At 33.8% G+C, this 24,968-nt stretch overlaps 2 protein-coding genes across 5 annotated transcripts in view; one reads left to right on the top strand and one right to left on the bottom strand.

Moving 5' to 3' along the window:
* Positions 1–4,394: 4,394 nt before the first annotated feature.
* LOC123692145 (dual specificity protein phosphatase 13-like) lies at positions 4,395–8,304 on the bottom strand. Of its 2 annotated transcripts, XM_045636839.1 has the most exons (5): positions 8,081–8,304; positions 7,162–7,239; positions 6,719–6,849; positions 6,154–6,380; positions 4,395–5,956 (listed from the first exon to the last, which is right to left on the bottom strand). In XM_045636839.1, the coding sequence occupies exons 1-5, from the start codon at positions 8,096–8,098 to the stop codon at positions 5,757–5,759; spliced, it is 654 nt and encodes a 217-aa protein (XP_045492795.1). In that variant the 5' UTR covers positions 8,099–8,304; the 3' UTR covers positions 4,395–5,756. The 2 variants fall into 2 exon arrangements, with proteins under 2 accessions (XP_045492795.1, XP_045492801.1); XM_045636845.1 differs by lacking the exon at positions 7,162–7,239.
* A 3,717-nt stretch (positions 8,305–12,021) lies between these two features.
* LOC123691396 (lysine-specific demethylase 6A) overlaps positions 12,022–24,968 on the top strand; it is a 40,795-nt gene continuing 27,848 nt past the window's right edge. Inside the window, exons 1-4 of one of the 3 annotated variants that reach the window (XM_045635771.1) lie at positions 12,022–12,241; positions 12,635–12,740; positions 14,208–14,316; positions 15,081–15,189. In XM_045635771.1, the coding sequence (XP_045491727.1) occupies positions 12,171–12,241; positions 12,635–12,740; positions 14,208–14,316; positions 15,081–15,189 (395 nt within the window). In that variant the 5' untranslated portion in view covers positions 12,022–12,170. Of the gene's footprint in view, positions 12,242–12,634; positions 12,741–14,207; positions 14,317–15,080; positions 15,190–22,083; positions 22,323–22,574; positions 22,770–24,968 lie in introns of those variants that run through there. The other 2 variants (XM_045635787.1, XM_045635779.1) reach the window with 2 other exon arrangements.

Raw genomic sequence — 24,968 nt, 5'->3', positions numbered from 1 at the left:
AGAAGAAGCAGATTTTTCTAGATGATCTTTAAATGTAACAAAAATAAAAATAATTGGTTGCCTGTAAAGTCGGTACGGGCGAAAGTTTTACGTGACAACGACTTTTTATGTCTGTCTCTCTCGCTCTTAGGCGGGCTAACCATGCCCGCGTGCCTCTTTCGGTGACTCATCGTAACGTTACCGAGCGTTACACTTTTTCATAAGTGACTCCCAGCCGCAACCTAATTTAAGACGTTGTCACGTCAATTACTTACTTCAAAATTGTTGTTATTTACAAATAACTCGCAAAAAATTAACCAACGGGCACTCAATATTTACATGTCTCTGGATATTTTTTAGTGTTTTTTCTGGTGGTTTTAAAGACCGATTACTTTAGTGGATTTCTGGTGGGCCACGAGGCTCCAATATGTGGGTTCGGAAAAAAAAAGTTGGCAACACTGCTGATGACACAATTTCATTCCGCGATTGCTTGCCACAACGTGTGCACGTAACGTTGATGCCTGGCCTGATGCTAAACCTCAACGCAATAATACGCATTATTAATGGATATACAATTTATGAAATATAAGATAATTATCTTTGTAAAGCTTGTATTTTTTCCAATTTTATTGATAGATTTCAAGGGCTATAAAGTATAAACGGCTATAAAATATAAACATCTTCCTCAAATATGTAAAAATGTCTTTCCCGCGTTTATCTCAAAACCGCCATTTTGCGATTAACGCGGCTGCGCGATTGAGCCTAGATTGCACGGTTCCCAACTTAGGGGTTTTCCCCCCAGATTTAGGGGGTAAATAAGTGAGATAGGAATTTTTTAGGGGTCTGAAATTTTTAGGGGTATTTTTAGGGATTTTTTTTGACTGTTTAATATTTTTAAATTGATAATTACATAACTAGTTTTAATATTTATTTCTTGACCTAGCGACTCATAGCGACATCCAGTACGTAATTAAATAAAATTTTGCAAAGCATCATGATGGTCCGATTTACATTAAATCGAAATGGTGGATCTTGTACAACATATTTTAATCCATCCAATAAAATGTTAAATTTATTCAACATGTATGATTTCAAAAACGCTGAATCTTCAGATGAAGACGAAATATTTTATGTATTAAATAACTTGTAATAAAAAGACTTTTGAAACATATTACAGCATATTATTTCTAAATCATCATGAATTTATATTTGTATGTTTTTTTAGGGGGACAACTGAATAATTTAGGCGTTTTTAGGGGTTTTTGACACAAACTTTAGGGATAAATATTTTTGAGAGTTGGTAACACTGCGAGATTGGAGCAATCACAATACTCACGTTTCAACACGCACACAATCTGCTGAGACAATTTGTCGGGTTGCTTCCGCGCCGATCCAATACACAACATGTTGGGTTACGCCCCCAACGTGCCCTCAACTATACTATTCACGACACAATCTGTCAGCTCACTGCAGATTGTGTCAACAGATTGTTACTGAAATTGAATCGTGAGTAGGCTACTTTAGTGCTCACAAAATTATATTTCAACGTAAGTTTGATTGATTTTAATATCTAAAGAATATAATGAATGTTGTAATCATTTTGTCTGTTTATGCAGATTGCCTTTGTGTGTTTAACTCAGTTTATTGATTGATTTCTCGATCCATTTGATTATGAAATAATCAAAATGGCGGAGTTGTGTACAGTGACTCAATTTGAAGCGGTACACAGTGACTCTTTTTTTTTTTTTTTTTTGTAAGGTGTTTCTCAATGTTAGCCAGAAGGGCTTCTACATTTTAACGCGGACGCGGGGATGAACTGAAGGTTCACCCTGGACACAGTGACTCGTGAGCCACTGTGTGCCTACTTCAGTTTTTAATTTTGCAGTTCTATGTCTTCCTTTTGAATTTTTTGGAAATTTGTTTAATTATTATATTTTGTTCATAGAATGCCACGGCAAAAATCTGCAGAACGAAAAATTGGAAAAGCAACACAAGAAAACATTAAAGTAGGGTTATTATTAATAAGAAATGGAGACTCGATAAGACAAGCATCTAAGAAGGTCGGTGTTGCATTTGCTACCCTTAAAATATATTATTGGAAGACAAAAAACTGTGACACTCTTGATGATCAACAGTTAGAGCCAAATTACGCGATTAATAAAATTTTCACAGCAGCACAAGAACAAGTTCTCAAAGAGTACTTTACTAATTTTTCTCTTTTGTTTTATGGGCTGACTGCCAAAAAAAACCGACATCATCATATCAATGTGCTAAAATAAATAATTTGAAAATGCCTGCCTCGTGGAAAGCAAATAAAATGGCTGGCAAAGACTGGTTGTTGCCGTTCAGGCGTAGACATGATATAAGCTTGAAAAAACCTGAGCCATGCAGTCATGCTAGGGCTACAGCTTTTAATAGAAACAATGTCAATAAATTTTATGATAACCTGGAGTTTAATGAAACGTAGTCCTGCCTTTGCGGATGGCACACGAATATTTAATCTGGATGAAATTTCTACTACCACTGTACAAAAACCTCAAAAAGTGATGGCGCCAAAAGGTAAGAAAACTATCGGGAAGGTGACAAGAGGAGAAATAGGAACGTTAGTAACAACCTGTTGTATATTGAGTTATAGTGGGAATTTTTTGCCCCCCGTGATGGTATTTCCTAGGAAGTCATTCAAAGACCACATGATTAAAAACACACCACCTGGAACTCTTGGGCTGGCGACACCGACTGGATGGATGAATTTTCCGATTTTCCCAGAAGTCATAAAGCATTTTATCAAACACACAAACGCATCAAAGGAAAATTCTTGTATTTTAATTGTGGATAACCATGAATCACATTTTAAGAGTACAGGTGCAAAATCAGGAATGTAACTAAAATAAAAAATAAAAAATTATGGCAATACATTCGTTTTCCCGCCTATTTTTATTTAGCATTACACAAAAAGTGTAATAACAAGTTTAGTCAGATGTTTAACATAAGTTTCAAATCTGTATACAGGAACAAAACAGGAAAGGTCCATAGTGTAACGGAACGCAAGAAGGAATGTCCAAGCAAGCCGGGAGATGATTGTAGGTGTAAAAGATTAAAATGTTTTTATAGAATAATATCATCAGAGCAACGTGTGAAATTACTTAAAGACTTCAACAGCATGAAGAGCACAGACGATCAAAATTTATACTTATGTGGCTTAATGAATGTGTGTTCAATAAAAAGGAGGCGAAGTAGAAAGATAGATGAAATCTATGCTAATTTCCACTTACAAAGTGAGGGTGATAGAGAATGATGACACATAGGAAGTACCTGTTTGCTGTAAGGTATTTTTATCTATATTTGGTATTACTAAAGGAGATTCCATGAAAATTACATATCCTGTCCGAGGACATTCATACTTAGAATGTGACAAAAATATGGGCCTTATCAATCTAAAAACCCACATGGAGGTTCCATATCAGTGGTATGATTTGCTGAGAGTTAGTCGCCAAAGACCCAAACCTTTTGAGGTGACTGAGGTAAGAATAAGCGAACTAACTAATCAGAAAATTTACAGTCTTTTTTCAAAATTTCTGAGATAGACATGGTGGACCTTTTTACCCGCGGACCTTTAAGCCCCGTGGTGGATCTTTTAACCCTATACAAAATATATCATGTTATGGTATTATTTTCAGAATGCGGAATTACAAAAGAACCACCGATAGAGGTAAAAAGTCCGTCCAGATCATGCAACGTGCGGCTGAGCTAGTCACAAACGAAAATAAATCCATACGTCAAGTTTGTCGTGACTACGAAATTAGTAAAACTTCTCTAATAAGATTTATTGCACGCCTAAAAGAAAATCTTGAAACACCATGATTTGGTTACGGGACTCCCAGACTAGTATTTAACGCTATAGTATTTAAACCTCAGCCGGTTGAATAATTACGGAAAAAAATGACAGATCCATTCATAATCTACGAATATTTCCAAAAACTCGAAAATGTTTTCAGAGAGTTAAATCTTAGTGATCAAAATAAGATTTGGAATTTGGACGAAACATCCGTGTCTTTGGATCCCACTAAAAAACGAAAGTTGTTGGCGCTGTAGGAAAACCATGTACTAGAACAACAGCAGGTACCTACAGGAAAGGAGAATATAACGGTATTGACGACTGTAATACTAGCTGGAAAAAAGCTTACACCTTTCATTGTATATAAAGGCAAATATATTTATGATGAATGGATGGTGGAGCAACGCGAAGAGTTTGATTTTGACATTTTCTACGCCGCATTTTCTACAACTAACTACATGTAAAAAATCGTCATACCTGGCATGGGAGATGAAAGACCAGTCTTATTAATATACGATGGCCACGTTACCCATGTTGACACCAAAGTAATAGAATAAGCCGTTAAAAAGAATATAACGATTTTAAAACTCCCAGCACACACGTCTCACCTCCTTCTGCCGCTACATTTAGCAAGGAATTTAGGAAAAAAGACTTGTTAAACATCAGAGACAAAACATCGGTGTTAAACTGCGGAAAAAAGATTTTGCGGCGATGTTTGCCGAAACATGGCACCAAACAATCTCAACGGTTATACAAAACGGTTTTAAAAAGGGGGCATTTATCCGTTCTCCGAATGCTATTCCGCAAGAAAAATTCGACCCAGCTGCAGCGGCGTTACAAAGGTAGAAGTATGTATGTATAAGAAACAGTGATTAGTAAATTTACTCATTAACGACGTTTTCATTATTATTTATCTTTGTCTTAATTAGAAAACCGAAAAAAAAATTACTAAACCCTTTCCAATTCATCCAAAAACTGTCCGAACTTGCCCTGATGCACCTTACCTAATTGATATTTTACACAATGAGTCAAGTCTAACTGAAAACGAAAGATCAAATCTACATTATTGTCGCGTTGCTTTTTGCACGTGCGCTCTAGTCACGAGTTGGCAAAAGGCCTGATTTTAAACCTTGACATATTTCAAGGGGGCAATGACATATTTACTTGCTAAAAATACTAGAAATTGTTATGCCATCTTCAATTCTCAAAATCATACCATAGCTTCCAGACTTAAACATCAGCTTTTAACATAAATTGTTAAGGTTTTTAACCTTAAAACTGGGAAAAAATAATTTAACCCCTAAAAATTCAACCTAGGAGTTGAAGCAGTATTTTTATGTTTATAACTACAAAATGAATTCGTAATCATGAAAATATGGTTAACAATTTATAAGACGATCAAACATAATATTAATAGAATACTGAGAAGATCTTTGGTATCGTGTTTTAAACATCTCAAGATTTTTTCTTAATTGCTTATGGCTAGAAATTTGTAAATTGGTTAAAACATTTAACATTATGAACTTAATTCGTAGTTAGTTCTAACAAGAATAATTATTTTACAATTTAACAGCTTGATAAACTACAAATAGATACCAACTGAATGGCACATGAGAATTATTAACAATGCATTGTACTTAGGTTCTTATTTCTTAATGATAATTTTCATTAAGAAATAAGTTGTGTTAAATATTGAATCAACTACTATACAGATGTATTAAAATATTTTTCAACAATACATTATAGGTGCACAGCACATGACACAGTAGGTATATGCTTATCAAAATGTAATATTTGCCATGATATTTTGACACACGATTTACCTCTTAGTTCTCGTTTAGTGGTAACGACTAGTGTAAGCTCGATCGAGGCTCCTTACTCTTAGGTGTTGGCTGCTGAAGTTGTACGGGAGCCCGAGAACTGGTTGCAGGGGGGTTTGATGTCAGCGAGCCCGGCAGACTCTCAGTTCCCTGTCGAGGTCTTGCAGTTGGCGCACAAAGCCTTCATTGGGATGGATGTCGCGGCGAGAGCGGACAAGGGCCAGCGCTTCAGAGAGGGTCATACCGCGCTTGATCATGAGGAACGCGAGCGCACATGTAGCCGAACGGGATACGCCCATTAAGCAATGCACTAGAACACGACCTGCAAATACGATTTAATATTTACATTTAAAAGGAATAAATTTAATTTTACACTGAAACGTAACGAAAATGCACAAAACACGACATTTTGACATAATCATTGTATTTTTTAACACAAAGTAAACTTACAATGAGTCAAGTACATTATCAAATTTAAAAATGGGTTAGAAATCACATTACTTAATCTATTTATCTTACCGCCCCTGCTAATTCCTTCATCAATGAAATTGGCAGCAATATGGAAGTACTTTGAAATATCAGTAGATGGAAGATCCATAAGCTGGAAGCCCTTGTATCGAAGTCCAGGGCAATCGCGATAATACAAGTGGTCTGTATCTACTTGAGTGTAGCGTTTGCCTTCAGCCGTGTTCAATACATAGTTAATACCCATGCGCCTTAAAAAGGCTTTGTCTTTTGCTGCCACACTGTAAAGAATGTTTCTAGTATTATTTTTTGTCAAGTCAACATAATTATATAATAAGTTACCCCAATATTTCTAAAAACATGATCCTTTCAAATATAAATTGAATGTAATCCAAATTCACAACAATTTTTCGCAGATCTGACGAGATAGGAAAGTTGACGGTATTCCTTATTAGTTACCATGCTTATTGTGATATATATGTGTATGAATACGAAAATTTGTACATTTTTCTTTCTTTATAATTTGCATATGGGCTTTTTCATACTTTTCCCCACAGTTAAGACCCAATATCTCCCATGGGATAATTTGATATTAAATAAAATATTCTGAAAAACTTACGCATCACCAACAAAGAGGCCCGGATAAACTTCATCTAGATCTGGCGTGGGTGTATAAGTGATGCCATCCAAAGGCCTTGACCTATAAGTCGATATAGAACTCAGCACCGAAGACTGAGACCCTCCATACAACTGTAAATTTTTATCATGTTTAAAACAACCACAAAAACACTGTCCCATTTTTTTCAGTAAATACTTGATGATTCTATATCTACAAAAAATTGTACACATCTCATCCATTAGATGTTGAATGAAAAAGAGTGATCCGATATTATTGTTTACCATTTAAAAATGGTCTAGCTAATTTAAATGTTTTTATTAATTAACTATCGTTAATGATAATGATCCTTTGTTATTAAGCAGTTGTTTTTCGTTTTGAAAGCCACAAACAATGGTGAAATATAAACAAAGCACACACAATAATTGTATTATATTGATAAGTACCGTTGAACTTCTTAGATGCGATCCTACCCGTAGGTCTTTAGCTGCACTGTATGAATGATATCTCGGGTATAGCGAGTACTGCCAATAGAGGGTTTAAAATTTTCATGAACAAGCTTACGAATTCATACAAGTTATTAAGGTGCATAAATATGAATTGACTGTGCGTGTTCCATTTATGTTAAAAAATGTTATTCAATTTTAGATATCAGTAAAAGTTACATATTATTACACTATAAAGTTACATACTACATTTTATATTAACTAATCTATAAACACAAGCGCACAATTTTAATTGTAGTTATATTCTCCTATAATATGTAAAATTATTATTAAATTATTCTTAGACATTTACAACGAATTGTGGTATATATCATTAAATCATAACATAATTTTGGAGAATTAATTGTCTTAGGCATAATAATAATGTGGTTTGCAGTATATTATGCGAAAAAATTTAATTTTAATTAAATTTACTTAATGCTCATAACTCACTGTTTAATAATGATGAGAATAACTTTAAGTGCCTAATATTTGAAGTGTACTACATGTAGCAATATTTTGTACAAATATTTTAAAAGCATCATTGAACTTATATAAAAAATTTATAAAACAATATTATAACTACATATCTCAATATTATTGAGATATTTTTCTCATTTAGTAATCAATATCTCATTACAAGACGTCTATTGATAGGGTTTAAATAAAGATGTATCATTTACGTCGCAGAAAAGTGATATGCCTCCTTTTAGATGGCTCATAGTCTCGACCTTGAATCGATGACTGTTATGTTATAAAAATAGTTCTAGGCTATTAAAACCTATTTTTGTTGAATTTTCCGCTGGTGAAATTATGCGATTAAACTTATTGAATGTGTGTCGTATAACGTCTTAGAAGTATATTAAGATAATTTACTTACAGAATCCCTATAACTCATCTTGATGCGACTTTTAACACCGAATGAACTCTAATGCAAATATTATAATTTTTTAAACTTCTCCACGATAGTTAAGGCCTTCTTTGTACTTTAACAACCCGAATCTCATTACTTAATTGTGTATAAATATAATAATACTATTTATTTAAAATACACACTGTTCCTATAATACTTGCTCTGTGTTCTCTTGTCTTCAATGAACAATCAATTATCAAACGACACAACACATTAGCCATCTGATTAATAAGTGTCAACTGTCAAGTGACAACTGACAAGGAAACATGACATATTGCACCAGGTGTTGCCGGCTAAATGGGAACGAGAGCTGCATAGTTTCGTTCATATTGCTATCATTCATTGGCTACCATTGGCTACCATTCATTGGCAAATAAGTGGACAAATCGGTGTGCGAATGAGAGCGCCGCGTTTGTGTTGTGTAAGTTAGGCATCGCATATCATATAACTAGATTAGATTTCCACCCGTGGCTTAGCCCGCGTTCGCCTGCATTGTTCCCCTTTTCTGTGGGATTTCTGGGATAAAAAGTAGCTTATGTCTTATTCTCAGTCTTCAGCTACCTACATACGAAATTTAATTGTAATTGGTTCCGTATGAGTAGGACCATACAGCTAAATCACTGCCGATTTTGCCTGCATGAATTTAGAATTCAAGTAATCGAATACAAACGTTCTGACTGCACAGAGGTCAAAATGAGGTGACAGTAACTATGCGCAGTAACTATCCACCCTCATTTCACTCGGCGAAATTCTTAAATATATATCACCGATTATACCTAGTTGAATGTTTTAAGTAGTTTAATACATGTTACCCTCTATCTTCCCTCTATAATCTATATGGGTGCTAAATGTCATTATAATCGGTTCAGTAGAATTTGCGTGAAAGAGTATCAAACACACACACGTCACACACACACATCCTCACAAACTTTGGCATATAAAATACTAGTTTAACGCCCGCGGCTTCGCCCGCTTTGTCTAAAACCTAATAAATTATAGAATCACTCTATCTATTAAAAAAACTGCATCAAAATCCGTTGCGTAGTTTTAAAGATTTAAGCATACAAAGGGACATAATGACATAGGGACATAGGGACAGAAAAAGCGACTTTGTTTTATATATACTATGTAGTGATGATTTTTATAGTAGAGCCATTTTAATAGGCAACATTTAACAGTTCAACAAAATTCAACAACGTAACCTAGAAAAGCCTAGAAACGACGACATAGAATAACATGATATTTCGTTTTGTTAGAACTGCACATTTGCTTAACTTTTTTCAATTACGATTACTTATTTATAATAATGATGACCGATACAAGTCATTTTAAGATTTCATTTTACTGATAAACCATACTAAACATGATGTAGCGTCGACAAGCCAATTTATGAGTTATCGAATTTCAAGTGTAACGCTAAGAAAGTTCACACGGTAACTCATATACATAAACAGTTCGTGTGCTATGCACAGACAGTCACGGGCTTGTCGGGACGCGGGTGGGTCGCATTAGGTCGAATATTAATTACATACGAATAAATATATGTAGTTAACGAAATATAACCTTTGCGTAGTTATTCATCTTTTATTACACCCGCACATAACAAGCCCCTCCATAGTTGATACCCAATATTGGTGACTCCCGACGAAAAGTGAACATTATTATAGTGAATTGCATAGATATCGTTTGTTAATAATTAAAAATGAATCCGGCAGTTCTAGTTCGAGCAGTTTCGTCGGTACAGTATACCCTTCTCGAGCAGTTAGCACAACTAAAGCAGCGGGTAAACCAGCTGGAATGTGCAGGCTCGAGAGGCAAATCGTTTAGCGGTCGAAGGTATGGAAATAGCACGCATCGTTCCGCATCTCAAAATCGCGATCGTGCAAGAATATCAAAACAGAGAAGACCAAATTGGTTATGTTATTACCATTACCGCTATAAGCATAACGCCAGCAAGTGCTTTCAACCTTGTGTGTGGCGGAAGCAGCATCTATTAAGTTTTTAGTGGACACCGGCGCAATCAGAAATGTTTTAATTTTACCAGTGTCGAAAAATAACCGATCCGCGAGTGAATGTACTGTGTAGGTGATTATTACGATAAAAAATCGAGTTTTGAAATAGATAGCAGTCTTGAGTATGTAAGTAAATTACGAGATACTATTAGGAAATATCAGTCAGTAGCTATTAGGCAGAATGTAAGACGGAACATATTTATTCACCCCGATTTAGAAAAATGCGATTATGTTTTTGTAAGAAACGACGCAGTGCGTAAGCCTCTACAACCAACATACGACGGTCCTTATCGTGTGCTGAGTCGAGAGGAAAAGGTATTTTACATTCAAATGACTGGCAGGAAAGTTAGAATATCTGTAGACCGTCTAAAACCTGCATATTATTTGAATGATGATAGTGATACGACATCTGGGGCAGATACTGAGGTTCCATTACAAATTCCAAGTAGCGAATTGCCTAATACACATACGACGCGTAGTGGAAAAGCTATACGATTACCAGTACGATTTAGGTAATAGTATTGTATTTGTAATTGTTTCAACTATTTTAAATTTATTAGAATTACGATGATTATAAGTATTCATATAAGACTTCATAGAAATGTATAATAAATACTTCGTATTCGTATCAACACATCGTATTTAATAAATAATAGCACTTATGAAACGAGTTCAGTGTTAATGGTTTAACGTTTTAAGTATGGTATTTCAAATTTATGTTTGTGTTAAGTTTTTATTGAAATGTTTACTACTTAATAATTTAAGCACTTTTGATTTATGGCTTATGAGTGTATAGTAATAGCCTTTGTAATATTAAACATACAAGTGTAAAGAACGTATTGAGATTTGAAATGTTGATGTTACTAAGTGTTAAATGACGTGTAACAATTATCGCACGCAACTTAGAAGACCCAACCGAGTTTTTGTGATAACATAAATAGTTTAACGAAATTAGGTGTTAACTGTTAACCACTTGTATACGTTATGATTGATTTATATTGTGAACATTTTTTATACTTTATATTGTAAACATTTTGTAACCTTATATAGCGACACTTTATATACACCCATCTGTTTATTGTTTAGTTTAATTGTAAGTTTTTTTTTACTTGTATACCCTTTTTATTTTTTAAGGGGGGAATGATGTAGCGTCGACAAGCCAATTTATGAGTTATCGAATTTCAAGTGTAACGCTAAGAAAGTTCACACGGTAACTCATATATATAAACAGTTCGTGTGCTATGCACAGACAGTTACGGGCTTGTCGGGACGCGGGTGGGTCGCATTAGGTCGAATATTAATTACATACGGATAAATATATGTAGTTAACGAAATATAACCTTTGCGTAGTTAATCATCTTTTATTACACCCGCACATAACAAGCCCCTACAATAATAAACAATTTCTGAATTGAAGAACTGATGTCGCTACAATTTTGTGTCAATAAACCTTTTTTCTTTTTAAATAGGTACTAGAGACGTTACTCTAAAAATCGAAATCTGACATCTAGAATCGAATGCATTGATTGCTTGTGAATAAAAATCATCATAAATTAATAAAATCGATTGACAAATGTTTCAAATCCGTATCGATTAATTCACTTTAATCGATGTTTTTAAGCAGGTTACCTCTCTTCGTAGATAAAATTGATAGACGTCAAATGTGGCCATAGTAGGAGTAGGATTAACATTTAACAAAAAACTAAACAACCATCCGAAATAGACTCATTTTAAATATAAAGGTTATAACCTAAAAAAGCAACGTTGTATTTTTTTAAATCGATTGAAAAGAAAGTTTTTCGTACTGATACTTTGTTTTCTGTACTTCAATTATTAATTATCTATGAAATAACATGTCATTGTGTCAATTGTCAAAGTCACATCGCTTGACAGATTTGTATTTGTACGCGTTTGTCAGAAATTAGGTAAAAAGCGTAACAGTGGTTTTTAGTGCAAATTTTTTCAGCAATTTGTGAATGAAGTGTAAAAGATTTTTAAATTCTACACCCGAATTTTCATGACGAAGAATTTAACATTTCATTTAGATGAAGATGGATGAAAAAGAAGAATTGCATCTAACCTCTCAAGAGTTACAAGTGCTATCAGAACTTGACAGGTGCCGCCTTCTTGTTATTGTTTATAAATCAAAAGTTTTTAAATAACTTTAATCTCCCTATTATTTTTAATGGGTTTAAAGTTATACTTGTTGGTATACTGCTACCAATTAAGAACTTTTACCACTTACTATAAGTTGTAACGGCCCTAAGGAATTTCAATCTTGTTTGGGTACTCAACGTTCATATTGTATGTTCTACTACGCTATCGTTGTAGTAGCATGTAAAAATGACATTCCTTTATAAGTGAAGTGCATATTTGTTAAAAATTTTAAATTTAAATATTAAAATATTGTTAATCTATTTAAATACCTATAACATTGCTGCAACAAGTCCTAATTACCCCAATTTAATTGCTGCTTTATTTTTTCATGTCATGTATTATCATATTTCAGTCGCCAGTTTGGTTTCCTGAAACTACGAGGCAACGAACATGGCAGAACCCGAGCTCTGGTGCTCAAAGCCGTCAAGTATCTGGAGGGGATGTTGGTGCAAGTTAAGGTATACATAATATTAACAATCAGAAATTTTGTAAAGCATTTCAATGCTATAACACTAAATATCAAGTATTAACAATAGCTATGAAAATATATTGAGAAAAAGCATGGGTAGAAATTTTAAAAACCTTATTATCTTTTATGTATATCTCTGATTTACCTGGGTAAAAACTATTTGTGTGAGATAAGCTGTATCATCCACCCATTAGTGAATTGTGATAAAACTAAAACATCCACTATTACTCATAAATACTTTAGCTTACTATGAAAGGTATGAATATGAAAATTAAGTATTTTACATTACATTATAAGACTAAAAATCTTATCTGATATTTATGGTCCTATAAAAATTCCAATTATGTTTTACTAGCTGTGTTTTGCGGTTTCGCCTGCGTGGCTCCGCTCCTGTTAGTCTTAGCGTAATTATATATAGCCTTCCTCAATAAATGGGCTATCTATGTAACACCAAAAAAAGTTTTCAAATCGGATGAGTAGTTCCTGAGATAAGCGTGTTCAAACAAACAAACAAACTCATCAGCTTTATAATATTAAGTATAGATTATTTGGACAGATCCTTGCGAAACTGTTTTGCAATTAGGACATGGTATATGAGAGTTTAGCTTACCTAGACTTACCTCAGCTATTATATAATAAGTATCCACAGATTCAATATTTCAAATACAAAATTTCAACTTAATTGTTCAAGTATTGAGAAATTAACTTCCGCATCTACACTAATATTGTAAAGAGAAATTTTTCTATGTAACAAATGAACTGAGAAAATGCTGCATTTTTAAGAAATAACACAAGTTATGTATTTTTAGCTCAGATCAATGTAGTTGTAACTGTAGTAAGCAGCTAGTGTTTGAATAAAGAAACTGTCCTAGACTTAAAATAAATCATAGGTTATTCAACCAAAATGCAGGTTACATTGATCGGGTGCACTGATTTTGATGTTTCTTTTTTTTTATTTGAGGGCTGGGCTTCTAGTTGGTCCCATTTCAATTTTGTCTAGTTCCGTCAATTTGAATGGTTTATTTTTTGTCAAAAAAATACTTATTTCTAGAATGTGATGATGATACATTTTTTATGTTCATTTTTATATTTTAATGCTGATTCATTTAATTTGTGTATATTTATAAGTTTTGCCAAAAGATAAATCTTCACATGTATAGTACTTGTGTAAAAAGTAGCCATGTGCTAATCCAGATCATTATCTATCTGTGTACCAAATTTCATTGCCCTTAGCCACACGTGACGCAGTGTGCCCGCTATTTGTAATTTGTATGAAATAACATTTATTGGCGTTCCGTCGCGGAATTTCCGTCTAGTCTGGTGAAGGTTGTACAGGTGCATTTGGCTGATTTAACTTGAAACAATTACAAATATACAGCAATACATTCTTACAAACTCTCTCGTTTATAATATAGGTAGTTATAAATTTTAAATACTAAACATTTTATTTGTTTAGGAGGAGGAAAGAGCATGTTCACCTGGGGCGAGACGAGATATATGTATCGATCCAAAAACCTACTGCAAGTTGGGACATTTCCATCTCTTACTAGAAGATTATGCTAAGGGTATGTTATTGATTATAATTCAAAGTTATTTATAGTTGTGTTTTTTTTAATTATAGAATTAGGTTTGGGAAATAATTATATTGCATACTAGCCTCCGCCCGCGACTCCGTCCGCGCGGAAAAATTATTTCCGGTGTGAGTAAATGCGGGACCCATCGCGCCGACAGCTTTCTCATGAAGAATATGATGCACTGTTCCTTCTGAAATGCCTACAGTCTCAGCTAGCTCCCGAACCTACAATCGGCGATCTGCCAATACGAGATCATGGATTTTTTAAATGTTTTCCTCCGTAGCAGCTCTTTTCGTTACACCTGGACGTGGTTCATCAAAAACCGACGTACGGCCACGTTCAAACTCGTTGATGATGATGATTTTGATGCGCATTTTCCCGTCCCAAAAATAGGAATTGAATCATCGAACGATACACTCTTTTTCCATTTTTGTAAAACCGATCGACACGTTTGCTTCCATAAGTTGTCAAATTAAAACAAATGAAGGGATTGGAATGAAAATTAAAAAAAAAAAAATAAGCAGAATGAGCTACACTGTGGTAAACCTCTTTTGAAACAAGAGCGCCCCCTGGCGATGAGGCTAGGTACTTATTGAATGCACCAGATAGATGATACCCTGATGAATATAGACAAAATTTTATGATGTTTTAATCCTGAGTCAAAAAATGGCTATTTTTGGCAGGTTTTTAATTACCATATTATAATTATTTTTCCTTATAAAATCATGTTCATTAAATATCATTTTTGTCAACAGCAATGTCAGCATACCAAAAGTTCTATGCACTAGAGCAGGACAACTGGAAGGATCCCTTGTTCCTGTATGGATTGGGCTTGTGCTATTATCACTACAATGCATTTGATTGGTAAGTGCATTGATTTTATTTTTCAAAAGTAAGGGTAAAAATCTTTTATTTAATTCAAGAAAAGTCTTTTGAAGGTAATTCAGAAGTTTATTTATATTATGGTGCATTTACATCAATCGAACATAGAGCTAGAGCAAGAATATTATTTCGTGATCTTTTAGTGTAAACGAAAACTCGTATTCATTATTGTTGAGTATTAGAACATTGCATAGAATCTTTTTGAGCAAACTAAGAACAACGAATGAATGCTCTACGCCTGTTTACACTAAAAGAATTTGACACAGTGGGGTTAGACTGGATTTTCGCTCGTTTGATGTAAATGCACCGTTAGATAGTGATTATTATAAGCAGATCACTTCAAACACGTAGTGACGTAGCAGGTATATTTTAAGAAACATAATATTAATCAAAGTCAGTTGGTTATTCTGTTCTTTCTAATAAACATTATGGTAGAAATAGTGTTTATTTTTATATATAAAAGAAATAAATATTAATTGAAACTAAATCTTCTACTATAAAGAAGATATAGGTAAGATAAGTTCCTTTTTGTATGAATACCTAATGCATTGGAAAATTCTCATATCAGAAATTAGGATATCCATATCCATATAAATAGTTTTGTTTCCATTTAATAGTGTTTTTACTTTGTTACTGATAGAAATTCCAAATTGTATATTTACCAATTAAGATGAGAGCTCTGTGTCCCAATATTTGTTCTAATTTATAAGTTTTCTTATATTATGTAGTAAGAAAGATTATTTTATCTTTAAGGATTACAGAGGCTTTATTAGCCGGAATGTTATTAACTATTCTATATAGTATATAATATTAAATAAAGCATTCAACATTATTTATATTTTATAATTTTCGACAGATGGCGTTACCTATTTGTTAAATGAAGGATCTAAATAGATAATAATATATAAATCGTTATGTATTGGTATTTTATGTTGTGTTTTTATAACATCATTCAATGATAGAAAAGATAGACACGTATTTTGTTTACAAATATATTTATTGCCATACCAATTAAAATATTGGCAATTTTTCATGCAGTTTTAAAAATTTAAAATATATTATATCCTGTAGGTTAGCATTATTTTGCAGTTTCATTTGATTCTATTTGCCTTGGTAAATAAGTTTATTTTTATCTACCAATACATAATGGATATACACAGGCCTTACGTTTTGAATTACCTTAATAAGTTCAACTTTAACATTCAATATCATTCAAAAAATAATTATTTAGCAAATACTGTGTATACTGCATATTTAATGAATAAAAATAAAAAGTTTTTTTCTTTTATAAAAAAGCTCGTATTTTTTGTGTTAAGAAGAAGTAGGCTATATATCATTTATCGTCTGATAATTGCCAGACATATTTAAATATTAAAAAAAAAAATACAGAGGTGCTTCTGTTTATGTTAGAAATCTGGTATCAAGCGAACAAACTGGTTTGTCACCAATCCATCTAGACACGCGGCAGCGTGTCAAGCCGAGTTCAAGCGAAGAGAACTGGCGAGCAGCAGCCGTGTGTATATTTACACGAACCATTTCGAGCCACTTTTCACCCCCTTATAACTCGAAAACTATTTAAGTTATATAAACCAAATTTGGTACATATCAAGAGGACCTCCAGATAAACAAGAACCTTAAATTTCATAAATACAGATTAAACCGTTGCGTAGATATTAATATCCAAAAATCGCAATTTTTAAGACTGACTGACTTATAGACATATACAAAACCTAACCCACTTCCAGATGACCTAGAAAGTTCAAATTTTGTAATCAACTAGGTAATAGTGAGTGTACAAAGGAAAAAATCAGAAAATACTGAATTTATTTGTATTTAATTTTTTTTTCAATGACATAAATTTTGTTTGTATGGAAAAATGGAAAAGTTTAAAAAAAAAGAAAATAGTATATTCACCTTACTAGTCTTAAAAAATAGATCAAAACTAATCAGTGGCCGAAAAAAATTTTGAAATCCATCAATAAATGACTGAGATATAGATTATTGAAGTTTACATATTTTAGGACGAAACATCTGTAGGGTCATTGCGCTGGTTTTCGTCCAATTATAGGAGTTGCCAACTTTGTGATACGAAATAAATATTTTGGAGCACCCTTCCTTAAACATATAATTTTTTTTTAAGTCCTTATATAGTCTTCTTTAAGATAATATTAAGGGAAAATAAATCATTTTGATGTATCTTTTTATTTAAATTATTTTCTGCAAAAGTAGGGTAAATGCTAGTTTTCGTCCAAAAAACTGGTTTTCGTCCTAGTGTAAGCTAGTTTTCGACCACCGTGTAGAAAAAGGAGGGTAGGTCAACTATTAAGTTAAAAATCAATTACAGGTATATACGTTTATTTAATTAACATCACAATTTCTCACTACCTTACAGGTTTAGTTTTACTTGTGGTTTTACTAATAATAATCAATATAACTAGTCAACACTGAGATCTATGTAGCACTTGGCAGTCCTTATAGGCGTTAGTGATGACTGTATAATCATTCGTAATAAAGAAAGGAATGCGTTCCTTACAATGTAAATGAAACAAGTAATAATTACAGGACTAAGAAATAACATCAAAAAACAGAAATATTCATTCTAACAACAAAAATTTTCATTCTAATACTTTGTTTATCAAATGAAACGTACTATAAACACACAGCCATAATAATAAGTTTTAGCTACAGAATCTTCAGTGTACGCAGCGTCTTTTTTTTTCTAGATTTCTTAGACTCCTTCGAGGCCATCTAAAAACAATAAGATCTTTCTGAGGATACGTTGAGTAAGTATAATAAAAAAATACTGCATTGGCAAAACAGACCTAGAATAAAAGATGATACTCAAGTGAATGATAATCAAGAAAAATACAGTGTATTATGTCTGACCTACCCCCATTTATGCTACGAATAATTGACTCTACTTCACATAAGGAGAATGATACATGACTGAATGAATGACAATATTAGGTACCTACAACACTCTGGCCCTCACCAATTATTTATAAGGAAGATACTGAATAGAAAACTTTTCAATACGTAAAAATAGACGAAAAGTAATGCAAAAGAATGGCTATATTTAATTTTTGGATACTCCAATACTCATTCATGGACGAAAACTAAAACATTTAAAGCTAAATTTAGTTTTCGTCCACTTCTTTAAATATTTTTTTATTTTGGCAGCACTGACATAGCAGTGGACGGAAACAAAAAAAACTAAACTAATAGCAATAAAGATCACTTCGGGAGAAACTATTCAGTATTTTAAAGGTCCGATAAAGTAAAATGACCCTAACAAATATTCACGTAGCTGTTTGAGTTTCCGTCCACTTGGACGAAAACCAAATATTTTGAGAATTTGGTAACCTAGTATCCGTCCACTTAATATTTCGAAGAGTATTATAAAAATGTATGATAAACACTTATAATTGCGTTTATTATGCTTATAAATAAACATACGTACCAAAAACATTACGTAAACTAGCTAAAACAGTGATTTACCTTACCATGAACTTTTCTCGCCGGCAAATTTTTCTCTCGCGCGATGACATCTGCAAGGCACGTATGCGAAGCGGCCACATTTACGTTAATTTTTTGAACTCTCTTCTTGTCAAATCAAATTTTAATGTTGATAGTACTGTTGCTTAAACATTATGGACCGTAAAAAGTGCAAACTTGCGCGGGAAGGTAGGTTTGTATTCAAGTTTTACGCACGTGATTGTAGCAGGTCAGTCAAATGGACGAAAACAGAAGCTGGACGACAAACCAGCGCAATTACCCTAGATTCGAAGCGCCTCTGACATCACACTCACTCGCGCTAGTATCGCTAGGGCGGATTACTTCGATTGCATGATTTCTTTATTCAAAACTGTTATTAAACGTAAAATAAAAGAAAATTGTAATAAAAATATTGCCTTTATTGCTCATACAGTTAAAAATAATATATAATTTTACATATTCACATTTATTTATTCTTTATATATGAGTGTTTAGTTTAGTTTTAATTTCAGTGTAAATAAATAAATAAATAAATAAAATCTTTATTTTGCTTTAAACATGGTATTCAATGGTGATACAATTATATTAATAAAGCACAAACATGTTTAACCAATACAAGCATGCAAAAATAATTACCATAAATGGTGTAATGGAAGAAGGCTTCGTCGAAGGTCGAAATGATTTAATTTGCGTAATATTAATATGAGTGAAACATCTTTAGGCGCGTTTAGAGTAAAATTTCAAGATCGCGTCATGGCAATACCGTAACGTCATGGAGTAAGGCGACGATTCTTCTACAACGATCTTTGCATCTTCGTAATAGTGTGTGTACAAATTCACGCTGGATGTTTAGAAAATCATGTAATCTTTTAAACAGAAAACGAGTTTAAAAAATTGCAGATAATGACGGGGCAATTTGCGCTGACATTCATAACATACAAGAAAATATAGAAAATAATACTAAACAAACCATACAGAGAAACTGCAAGAAAAAAAAAATCGTATATAAAAAGTATTATATTTATAAAGTAAATCAAATTTGCAGAGTAATTTTCTGTACAAAAAGTAATGATATCCCACCAAAAACATAAATGTAAAAATTGGAGCCGAGTTCAATCGTTGACTTAATTCGCCAAAAAAAGAAATGAGATCTAAATGTGTGCCAAGTTCTGCAGACAGTCCAGAAATTTATTTACAAAGATGTATTAAGTTCTTAGGTTGACTGAAAACTCAATTGTTTTATTTTCCCTTAGAGAACAATGTTTATTCCAAAATATAACTTTTTTAATTTGAATACTATAATTATTTTCACAAAGCAAACAACTAATGACCTATTGAACCCCATAATTTGATGAGGCTAATTTTACATACTGTTTATATTTTGTGAGGTTCTAAAACTAGCCTCATCAAATTATGGGGTTCAATAGGTCATTAGTTGTTTGCTTTGTGAAAATAATTATATCAAATTAAAAAAGTTATGTTTTGGAATAAACATTGTTCTCTAAGGGAAAATAAAACAATTGAGTTTTCAGTCAACCTAAGAACTTAATACATCTTTGTCAATAAATTTCTGGACTGTCTGCAGAACTTGGCACACATTTAGATCTCATTTCTTTTTTTGGCGAATTAAGTCAACGATTGAACTCGGCTCCAATTTTTACATTTATGTTTTTGGTGGGATTTGGTTTAATTTTTTTCGTGTTTCTTCAAACGTAAAATGGTAATTTAAGCTTGTTAATTAAAAATACATTTTAACATCGAAATAATTAATATTAATATTTAATACACATAGGTACAAAGTTTGCGTTTTGATTTTTTTGACGTGACAACGTCTTATAATTCGATAGAGCCGGCTGCACGCACGAAAAAACATGACTCATGCGGCGTTACCTCGCTCTGAGGCGTTCCGTAAGTGCGAGCGAGAGCGCGGAACGAGCGACAAAGAAGCACAATCGTTGTCACGTTCAACTATCGTCGGTAAACCGAATTTACAGACAACCAATTTTTTTTACTTAAGTGTTATATTTATGGATTTATACTACATATTTATTTATAAATTACTAGAACTGTATGTAACTGTATGAAATTAGAGATTTTTTTTAGTCATGTCTTCTTATATATTCATTGAGGTGTTCAACTAGTTGCCATCTAAATAGAAAATCCAAAAAATAAATCATAAATTATGGAAATACACCTACTAACAATAACATTTATTAAAATTAAAAGTGAGGGTAGTTTGTGAAGTATAAATATAAGATTATTAATAAACATTTAAACCATTAATTTATTATTAAAAAAGCTCAAAAGGAAATGACAAACCAAATAAAAAGAAATTTTAATGCAACAAAGAAGTAATTAAATGCAAGTGGAGTATGTTCATAATAGTTGAGAATCAACAGGTGGGCAAAGGTGCATTGAATGAAAAATTGCAAAATGTATGTATGTAAATTTTACTTAATTACAATATCGCGCCCTTCTGGGATACCTATTATAGATTTTTATAATATATTTATGGCGATGGTTGAATTTTCCAATCTATTGGGTTTTTTGTTAGAGCTAGTGGAAATCACACCTGTGTTTGTGTATTTCCTAATTTATAAAGGAAACTTTGTTGTAACTAATGGTTATTCTCATTCGTTTTTCCTTATCTGGGTTTTTCTTTCTAGACTTTTCAATTTTCCGTTTAAAGCTTAATTAAAACATACAGTAAATGTTCTAAGTTCAGTTTATATTATATTAGTTACATATATATTTTTACATCGAAATCAATTATCAAAAAATATCTTAAGTACCACTTATTCATAATTTTTCCTCATCTGTATTTTTTTAAATTACATACATCTACATGAAAACAATTTCCAAACAATAATTTCTTATTTACCTTTATATATATACCTAATTATAATTAGTAATGAGTAATGACTAATTTATCATTCTTTTAAAAGACCTAACATAATATTTATTTATTATTTTAGCTTATATGCAATCACTTTTCTTGAAATTTGGTAAAATATTCGCAAACAAAAATAAAGACACAATGTTTTATTCATCCAAATAAATTTCGAACAAAACTTTGAATAAAACATTTTATGTATAAATTTTCATAATGCTTTTATATAACTATAAATTATTCTTTGTTATATATTCAAAATTTAAAAGTAGACGATGAAGGTGTCCTCGCTATAGTCGTATTGTCATTTGTCGTCGCGTTCCGCAGTAGGTGGTTAGTGTCGAAAAAGTGTGTACCTATCTATGCTGTGATTCACCGGACGTAGGACAAACGCGGGGCGGTCGGTAGGGCCGGCGGGGAGGGAGGAGGGGGGGCGGCGCGGAAGGGCGCGGCGGCGCGGGGCGGTGCACGTTGCAGCGCGAGGTCGTCGCTCGCTCGCGCCGCGTACTGCCAGTCGGGAGCGGGATGCGGTGACGTAAACTGCACCGGCGCGGGCCGCGAACGTAGTGTAGGACGGGACGTGTCGTGTTTCGATAGTTTTATGAATCGAATGCCTGCTCTGAACCATCCTGTGTGACTGTGCTTGTGCTGACCTGTGACGACGCCCCCGCTCTTCACTACGCGGGTCACGGCGACCACATCTGCTCCGGATCCGAGGATCCCCGAAATGGTGAGTGCGGTCGAAGCTCCCGATCGCGGTTTGTTTACGTCGGCCCTTGTGCTGCATCTCTCTCTCACAACCTGCCGCCCGTATACCCCGCGTCGCTTTCGTGCGCGACTCTTTCTATTTTGTTTTGTTTTCCAAAATCCAGACACCTACGTCGACGGCTCCGAAGCTGGTCCCGTCGGGAGATCGCGTTTTTGTTTGTGTGCATGCTTAGTGCATTTTTTGTAGTATCTTTTCGCAGGTAGCCGTGGGATCCTCCCCCAATCGCTTATCTACGCGGCTTGCAAGTTCGCAAAATGACGACAAAAAGTGATGAATGTGCAAGCCAATAATGAGCTTGACGTTGCATAAAATGTAGGTCGATGGTGTGTGGCCGCAACAGTGGTGCACGCGATGTCGTGCCGCTCCCTTCGCCTAGCCGATGCCGGCCCTTATTACGAAACGCTCTTTGTAAGTCACTCTAACTCTCATTGATCAATTGGGTAAATGTTAATGTAAACAATGCAATTTCTAGCTGATCGAGATTATATTAATATTATGCCTTACATAAAATATTTACAAAAACACCCTTTACAATATTATTATTTATTATCATATTTGGTCCGTAATTTTGCCTATCACCACAGTATAAATATATTTTCATATAGACTGTGCTATCACATAATATTATATATGTATTTGAAGTTAACATATGTACGTAATACGCCCATATTATAAGCCACCACAAAAAATGTGGTCGGTACCCACATCCGTTCTATTGTCATTCGTCAGGTATGTTTCTTTCCGGCCCTTTCAAATAGAAAGTATGGAAAGCGTTTAAGTATATTTTACTACAGATTTAGCCATTCACGTCGTCGGTATCTCAGAGTCTTGATTCACGCGAAGAGCGTATCGTAATCATTACGTATAGTCACAGGAAAGTGAGTCATGTTGCCATACAGCCGGTAGTTTCGCGCAATTTTGTCCGCGCGTCATTGGTTCAATGGGACCGGTGCGGTAGTGCGGCTTCTGCGATATGCTCGGAAATTCAATGAGAACGATTAAACAATGCATTGTATCTCAGCCGTGAAAACCCCGATACTGACTTGACACAATCGCAATTACAAGTATTTCAATGGTTCTGAGTAATATTATTAGATGGGTAGATTCGTTAATTCGATGAAAAAACGTACACGTTTTAAGAATATTTATTAAATTAATTTGCATAATGTTCGGTGACCGGAACTTGTTAGTAATTTGACCTCAGAACGGCCAAAGGTATAGTGGTGTCAAAATAGGATCTTTTTTTGTATTTCAAATGCTACATCGAACGGTTTCACCTTACGTTCTATGATCAGCTTACCATCGAATTGCTATCGGCAACCGGTCCGGGCATTATCACCGCTATCCGCCACGGCTAACGGTATCTTATGGATCCCAGAGAATAAATAGACTTGCGTAATTTATAACAGCCTTCCTTTCTAGTCCCTTCCCTATGGGTATGTTTACGTGAACACAAAAAGCGAATAATATTCCATATTTCACTGTGATCCGCATTGAAATTATTCATGTTGTACCATTGTCATTCATAAATTCATATAGCAGTGATAATGTTACGAATGTTCCAGTCGAGTTACAAATCGAATCGGACTGTTTTGAAGGATTTTACGGTTACATTATTATTCGAGCCGCATATTTTTCGTCATTTATGGAAATGAGAAAAAAATACATGTGGATAAAATCACGTAATTGCAGACTTACTTGACTCTTAAATTCTAAGAATTCATAGGATTGCTCGCTAGATAATTGTTTTAGATTGCAGATTACCGTAGTCTGCGTCTAGTCTCTAAAAAAGTTCGGCCGTATTATTCTTAGAAGTCACTGTACACTGCAAACGTTAAAAAAGTCGACGAACTCGAAACTTTTTGCCCCTTAATACATTTCGTTCTAAGAATGTTGTAAATCCTGCATCTTGACAATATTTTTTCATAGCTCGAGCACTCATATGAATGAGGTTGAACGTGTTGTTGTCAGAAACACATGGCTTGAAATTTTTTGCATTATGCAATACCTTCGTTCTTTAACAAGCCCAGCTGCCAAGTTGAGGTATTTGTGCGATAGAAATGAAATGCTAAGTAATAAGTAATCAATAGCAGCTTGCGGTGGCGCGTACGACGCAGGTGTAGGCCGGCTGCTGTCACACCTGTCGTCGCATCAGCTGCGTCTTGCTAACCTTTGTTCTACCACACTCAACTATGCACTAAGCTCATAGCATCTGCATGCAAAGTCGGCCCTAGAACTAAATAGACGCGAAGTGCTCAATAACTCGTATTACAATCAGCCAGCTTGGATGTACAATCCGACATAGTTCAATAGCTTAGAAACCTTTACTGGGTATTTCTCTTCATGATAATAATATGGTAGGAGCTTTTCATTCCGTTCAATACTTTTAGTGATTTGTTCATGAATTTTTATTTAGAGGCATTTATTGATGTGATGTGTTGCTTTTAACAATAGAACAAAAAGTTGATGTACTTTCTCCAATTTCAGTAATCGAAAATTCCATGAATACATTATTTTGTATTGTATTGTATAGATAATTATTTGATTACGTAATCGTATGACATAGTGGAGAGCCTTCAATACGTTTAACACGTAGTAACAGTTTAT

The sequence above is a fragment of the Colias croceus genome, chromosome 1, assembly GCF_905220415.1.
Source record: "Colias croceus chromosome 1, ilColCroc2.1".
NCBI lineage: Eukaryota > Metazoa > Arthropoda > Insecta > Lepidoptera > Pieridae > Colias > Colias croceus.
Note: the sequence above shows the minus strand (reverse complement) of the source record. Positions and strands in the feature narration are given on the sequence as shown.

What these genes read in the sequence shown, in the direction of transcription:
- LOC123692145 (XM_045636839.1), bottom strand. An exon ending in CGCATCTAAGAAGTTCAACG is followed by an intron (nt 6,850 to 7,161) that starts GTACTTATCAAT and finishes AAAAATTTACAG; the next exon opens with TTGTATGGAGGGTCTCAGTC. An exon ending in TGAAGGAATTAGCAGGGGCG is followed by an intron (nt 5,957 to 6,153) that starts GTAAGATAAATA and finishes TCGTATTTGCAG; the next exon opens with GTCGTGTTCTAGTGCATTGC.